General features: G+C 41.8%; 2 protein-coding genes across 4 annotated transcripts in view; both read left to right on the top strand.

The window, feature by feature from the left end:
* Positions 1 to 5,288, top strand: part of LOC113820825 (solute carrier family 22 member 20) — an 18,977-nt gene extending 13,689 nt beyond the window's left edge. For all 3 annotated transcript variants that reach the window (XM_070125497.1, XM_070125499.1, XM_070125498.1), the window contains 4 exons: positions 4,010 to 4,170; positions 4,369 to 4,433; positions 4,679 to 4,798; positions 4,952 to 5,288. In XM_070125497.1, the coding sequence (XP_069981598.1) occupies positions 4,010 to 4,170; positions 4,369 to 4,433; positions 4,679 to 4,798; positions 4,952 to 5,155 (550 nt within the window). In that variant the 3' untranslated portion in view covers positions 5,156 to 5,288. The remainder of the gene's footprint in view (positions 1 to 4,009; positions 4,171 to 4,368; positions 4,434 to 4,678; positions 4,799 to 4,951) is intronic.
* Positions 5,289 to 6,216: 928 nt separating this feature from the next.
* The window catches only part of LOC138862693 (solute carrier family 22 member 20-like), a 30,105-nt gene continuing 28,821 nt past the window's right edge, over positions 6,217 to 7,500 (top strand). The window contains exon 1 of the mRNA XM_070125501.1: positions 6,217 to 6,296. The gene's annotated coding sequence lies outside the window, so the exon portion shown is untranslated. The remainder of the gene's footprint in view (positions 6,297 to 7,500) is intronic.

Below are 7,500 nucleotides of genomic sequence, written 5' to 3'. Positions count from 1 at the left end.
ATTTACACCTCGAACTACCCATCCAAACCCTAACGACCTTAAACGACCTCGTATTTACACCTCGAACTACCCTTCCAAACCCTAACGACCTTAAACGACCTCGTATTTACACCTCGAACTACCCATCCAAACCCTAACGACCTTAAACGACCTCGTATTTACACCTCGAACTACCCATCCAAACCCCAACGACCTTAAACGACCTCGTATTTACACCTCGAACTACCCATCCAAACTCTAACGACCTTAAACGTCCTCGTATTTACACCTCGAACTACCCATCCAAACCCTAACGACCTTAAACGACCTCGTATTTACACCTCGAACTACCCTTCCAAACCCTAACGACCTTAAACGACCTCGTATTTACACCTCGAACTACCCATCCAAACCCTAACGACCTTAAACGACCTCGTATTTACACCTCGAACTACCCATCCAAACCCCAACAACCTTAAACGACCTCGTATTTACACCTCGAACTACCCTTCCAAACCCTAACGACCTTAAACGACCTCGTATTTACACCTCGAACTACCCATCCACACCCTAACGACCTTAAACGACCTCGTATTTACACCTCGAACTACCCATCCAAACGCCAACGACCTTAAACGACCTCGTATTTACACCTCGAACTACCCATCCAAACCCTAACGACCTTAAACGACCTCGTATTTACACCTCGAACTACCCATCCAAACGCCAACGACCTTAAACGACCTCGTATTTACACCTCGAACTACCCTTCCAAACTCCAACGACCTTAAACGACCTCGTATTTACACCTCGAACTACCCTTCCAAACCCTAACGACCTTAAACGACCTCGTATTTACACCTCGAACTACCCTTCCAAACCCTAACGACCTTAAACGACCTCGTATTTACACCTCGATCTACCCTTCCAAACCCTAACGACCCTAAACGACGTCGTATTTACACCTCGAACTACCCTTCCAAACCCTAACGACCTTAAACGACCTCGTATTTACACCTCGAACTACCCTTCCAAACCCCAACGACCTTAAACGACCTCGTATTTACACCTCGAACTACCCATCCAAACGCCAACGACCTTAAACGACCTCGTATTTACACCTCGAACTACCCATCCAAACGCCAACGACCTTAAACGACCTCGTATTTACACCTCGAACTACCCTTCCAAACCCTAACGACCTTAAACGACGTCGTATTTACACCTCGAACTACCCATCCAAACCCTAACGACCTTAAACGACCTCGTATTTACACCTCGAACTACCCTTCCAAACCCCAACGACCTTAAACGACCTCGTATTTACACCTCGAACTACCCATCCAAACCCTAACGACCTTAAACGACGTCGTATTTACACCTCGAACTACCCATCCAAACCCTAACGACCTTAAACGACGTCGTATTTACACCTCGAACTACCCATCCAAACCCTAACGACCTTAAACGACCTCGTATTTACACCTCGAACTACCCTTCCAAACCCTAACGACCTTAAACGACGTCGTATTTACACCTCGAACTACCCATCCAAACCCTAACGACCTTAAACGACCTCGTATTTACACCTCGAACTACCCATCCAAACCCTAACGACCTTAAACGACCTCGTATTTACACCTCGAACTACCCTTCCAAACCCTAACGACCTTAAACGACCTCGTATTTACACCTCGAACTACCCATCCAAACCCTAACGACCTTAAACGACCTCGTATTTACACCTCGAACTACCCATCCAAACCTAACGACCTTAAACGACCTCGTATTTACACCTCGAACTACCCTTCCAAACCCTAACGACCTTAAACGACCTCGTATTTACACCTCGAACTACCCATCCAAACCCTAACGACCTTAAACGACCTCGTATTTACACCTCGAACTACCCTTCCAAACCCTAACGACCTTAAACGACCTCGTATTTACACCTCGAACTACCCTTCCAAACCCTAACGACCTTAAACGTCCTCGTATTTACACCTCGAACTACCCATCCAAACCCTAACGACCTTAAACGACCTCGTATTTACACCTCGAACTACCCATCCAAACCCCAACGACCTTAAACGACCTCGTATTTACACCTCGAACTACCCATCCAAACCCTAACGACCTTAAACGACCTCGTATTTACACCTCGAACTACCCATCCAAACCCCAACGACCTTAAACGACCTCGTATTTACACCTCGAACTACCCATCCAAACCCTAACGACCTTAAACGACCTCGTATTTACACCTCGAACTACCCTTCCAAACCCTAACGACCTTAAACGACCTCGTATTTACACCTCGAACTACCCATCCAAACCCCAACGACCTTAAACGACCTCGTATTTGCACCTCGAACTACCCATCCAAACCCTAACGACCTTAAACGACCTCGTATTTACACCTCGAACTACCCATCCAAACCCTAACGACCTTAAACGACGTCGTATTTACACCTCGAACTACCCATCCAAACCCTAACGACCTTAAACGACCTCGTATTTACACCTCGAACTACCCATCCAAACCCCAACGACCTTAAACGACCTCGTATTTACACCTCGAACTACCCATCCAAACCCTAACGACCTTAAACGACCTCGTATTTACACCTCGAACTACCCATCCAAACCCTAACGACCTTAAACGACCTCGTATTTACACCTCGAACTACCCATCCAAACCCTAACGACCTTAAACGACGTCGTATTTACACCTCGAACTACCCATCCAAACCCTAACGACCTTAAACGACGTCGTATTTACACCTCGAACTACCCATCCAAACCCCAACGACCTTAAACGACCTCGTATTTACACCTCGAACTACCCATCCAAACCCTAACGACCTTAAACGACCTCGTATTTGCACCTCGAACTACCCTTCCAAACCCTAACGACCTTAAACGACCTCGTATTTACACCTCGAACTACCCATCCAAACCCTAACGACCTTAAACGACCTCGTATTTACACCTCGAACTACCCATCCAAACCCTAACGACCTTAAACGACGTCGTATTTACACCTCGAACTACCCATCCAAACCTCAACGACCTTAAACGACCTCGTATTTACACCTCGAACTACCCATCCAAACCCCAACGACCTTAAACGACCTCGTATTTACACCTCGAACTACCCATCCAAACCTAATGACCTTAAACGACCTCGTATTTACACCTCGAACTACCCATCCAAACCCCAACGACCTTAAACGACCTCGTATTTACACCTCGTACTACCCATCCAAACCTAATGACCTTAAACGACCTCGTATTTACACCTCGAACTACCCATCCAAACCCCAACGACCTTAAACGACCTCGTATTTACACCTCGAACTACCCTTCCAAACCCCAACGACCTTAAACGACCTCGTATTTACACCTCGAACTACCCTTCCAAACCCTAACGACCTTAAACGACCTCGTATTTACACCTCGAACTACCCATCCAAACCCCAACGACCTTAAACGACCTCGTATTTACACCTCGAACTACCCATCCAAACCCTAACGACCTTAAACGACGTCGTATTTACACCTCGAACTACCCATCCAAACCCCAACGACCTTAAACGACCTCGTATTTACACCTCGAACTACCCATCCAAACCTAATGACCTTAAACGACCTCGTATTTACACCTCGAACTACCCATCCAAACCCCAACGACCTTAAACGACCTCGTATTTACACCTCGAACTACCCATCCAAACCTAATGACCTTAAACGACCTCGTATTTACACCTCGAACTACCCATCCAAACCTAATGACCTTAAACGACCTCGTATTTACACCTCGAACTACCCATCCAAACCCCAACGACCTTAAACGACCTCGTATTTACACCTCGAACTACCCTTCCAAACCCTAACGACCTTAAACGACCTCGTATTTACACCTCGAACTACCCATCCAAACCCCAACGACCTTAAACGACCTCGTATTTACACCTCGAACTACCCATCCAAACCCCAACGACCTTCAACGACTTCCTTTTCGTCCCAGCTCGAACCCCTTCCTGTACGTGTGTCTGAGTGGCTCGATGGACACCTCAGCCATCCTGCTCATGACGCCCCTGAGCACACGCCTCGGGAGACGCGTCATCGTGGGCGGCGGGATGTTTGCGGGCGGCCTGCTCTTCCTGCTTGAGCTCCTCGTCTCGGAAGGTGGGCGTGGGTGGTTAGGTGACGGAGGGATAATTCTTTCTCTCTCTCTCTCTCTCTGTCTTGTCCCGAGTGTTGAATTAAATCAGTCCTATTAAAAATGAATATGTTAATGAGACTGTAATAAAATCGATTTTCTAGGACTGATTTTGTTTGTAGAAAACAGTGGAATTTGTTACCTATATATTACGCTTTTTTCAGAATACTTCTGGCTTAAATGGGTGCTGGTCATGGGCGGTTTCCTCTTAGTGGCGGGCTCGTTTCAGGTGAATTGGATGTCTTAAGCAATGCAAAATGTGTCAACATAATTCTGATACTAAAATATTTGTTTTTTGGGTTCACAAGCTGAAAGGGATATGGTCACGAACTCTCATGTTTTTAATATTGCTATTTTTTAAAGATATCAATATATACGCATGGTAATATCATGTACACATAAATAGGTGTTGTGTGCAAACATACATAATTTGTTCCATCTATAACATTGCCATATAACCCTTATTACCAACAGATGAATTACGTCTACGGCCCTGAGTTGTTTCCGACAGAGATTCGAAATCGAGGTTTTGCCTTTGTTAACCTCATGGGTTGCTTCGGATTCGTGTGTGCCCCTTTCATTACCTACAGACTGGCAAGTGTTTACTTACGTTTGCGAATGGACGACTGTAGCAAACATAGATATATATAAGCAACTGATCATAGAGATGTGTTTGTATTACATGAAGATAATATTCATTCCCTAGACCTAAATAGAACCATACCACCTGCACCTTCCCCCTCACAGGTGCTAATCAGGTGGTGGGTGGCATCCGTGACCTTCGGCTGCGCTGCGATAGTGGGCAGTCTCACCCTCCCTCTGCTGCCAGAGACGAGGAACAGGTCGATGCCGGACACGTTGCAAGCGCTGGACGAGAGAAGGGGCAAGCGCAAGGGAAATCCCGGAGAGACTGTGTGCGTTAATAACGAGAGTGAGGAGAGCAGATTGTGATGGATCCTCTCTCTTTACTAGTATCTTTGCGAATGGGAGAGAGATGTTAAAAATGAATTGTTTCTTTATTGTCTCCCTTTATCTCTCTCTCTCTCTCTCACACACGCAGGTGAAAATAAAATTATTTTTAGAACATATTGTTTTCATATCATTCACTTCACAAGAAAAGCGGAAAAGAAAAAACAGAAAATATCGTTTATCATATCAAACTGTATTTGCAATAATTTGAATGGGTAGATAAGTGAATTGCCTATCTTGGGCACATTCATCTTCACCCACTCACACCTACATACACCCACACCTCCACTCACCAGCCCACAGACGCATACAGGAAAGGTGTACGGTGAGGTGTGAGCCAGTTTATGTCTTGGTGTGAGAACAAAGATCATATATAGTTTACATGAAACCTTTTTTTTATTGTCATCGTTATCGTTATTACGATATGTCAGTACATATTGCATGAATATAAGGCTAACAAAGCGCACACTGTATACCAACGAATATACTCCTTACCTATGGAAAAGATATGAAATACATGACAGCAGTATAATTCTCAGTATTGATGTTACCATAACAATTACTTCGAAAAATATTTAATAAAAGATTCTGACAATTGCAATAATTACTAGCATTTAATTCATGACATTCCTCTCCATGTTTAGACATACACTAACAGTGATGAAGAGACGAGAATCATAATAGATTCTCTGTGTGGTCTTCTTACTGTTATGAAATAATTGTCTTTGTATGTGTGTGTGTGTTTTATGTGTCTCTGCATGAAAGTGCGTATTCCTATCAATACATCTATCTATACTTTTTCCAATATGCTACCTAATGTACTTTTTTATATAGATTATGAGTGTCTGCAATTTTTTGTATTTGAGTGAATATGCATGTGTGTATACACGAATACGCATATGTACAAGTGACATAGAAAACACATTTAAATACTTCATAGTGATTGTTATTAGCAAACCCCTATTATTTTCCTTTCTTCCTAAATACAAATAATACGGCCGTGTTGTGGCTGCCATGCTGAAGGCAACTAACTAGTGCGCCACCAGCATCTTCAGTGTTTGTCTATCCTTGGTACTGTCCACGCTGCCTATTCAACGTTTAAAAAAAACACCACTCTATTTCGGTATTGTATAGTAATTTAATGAAGGCTATTTCATCATATACTGCTTCATATCTCCCTCCATTTATAAACCTATTTATCCATATATACGTTACATCAGTGTGTTTTGTGTCAGGTTTGTGCAACTAAGACCACACAGCAGTGGCGGTGTCCAGTTACGGTACAGGAATATTATGACCGAATACAAGAGGAAATAGTGGAAATACCTGTGGCTTGTTTACTATCGACGTGGTGATTTTCGAAGAGATTGAGAAAAAGATTAATGGATGATAAGGATAAATAAGGATTGATAGTGATAGTAGTGATAATTATGGAGATAGTGTTAATGATAAAACTTAAAAATAATAATAATAAAGATAATGGTAACAACAATTAACATTAACAATAATGATAATGATGATGACAATAACATTGATAGTAATAATAATGTTAATGATAATAATGAAAACAATAACATTGATAGTAATAATAATGTTAATGATAATAATGAAAACAATAATGAATAATGGTAGTAATAATAATAAAAATAATGATTATAATGATGATGGTGATGATGATGGTGATGATGATGGTGATGACGATAATGATAATGATAGTAATAAAAATGATAATGATATAATGAAAATGGTAATAATAATGATAATGATATAATGGAAATGGTAATAATAATAATGCCATAAACAATGATAATAATGATAATAGTAATGATTATTACAATAGTAATAATAATGGCAATTAACAACAATGATAAAGACAAAAAATATATAATTATGGTAATAATGATAATAATGATGATGAGCATGATATCGCAAAAGGTGACACGATGCCTTAAATGATGGTTCACGTGACAGGGCATGTGTGGCACTTCAAGTATATATTACATCAACATACAATATTAATCATATACAGAACAGCAAAAAATATATCAAATAATGTGTCAAGAATCATAATTGGACATAATGCACACAGACAATGTATCATATCTGTGCGAAAAAGGAAATATAGTATACTCTACCTCAAAACATACACTAGCGCTTTATATATACAAACACTGATGACATGGTAAGGTAGTCTAAATTATCACTGGAAGCTATGTCAAGAGTTAAAACCTGCCCGTGGAAACAGGCGGCACTGCCATCAAATAGGAAATATTTTTGTGAAAAGATTATCCAGACCAAACCGGCCTCACAGTCCTTGAAAACTCACT

The sequence above is a fragment of the Penaeus vannamei genome, chromosome 9 (assembly GCF_042767895.1).
Source record: "Penaeus vannamei isolate JL-2024 chromosome 9, ASM4276789v1, whole genome shotgun sequence".
NCBI lineage: Eukaryota > Metazoa > Arthropoda > Malacostraca > Decapoda > Penaeidae > Penaeus > Penaeus vannamei.
The sequence above is the reverse complement of the archived record's forward strand: the minus strand, read 5'-3'. Positions and strand labels throughout refer to the sequence as shown.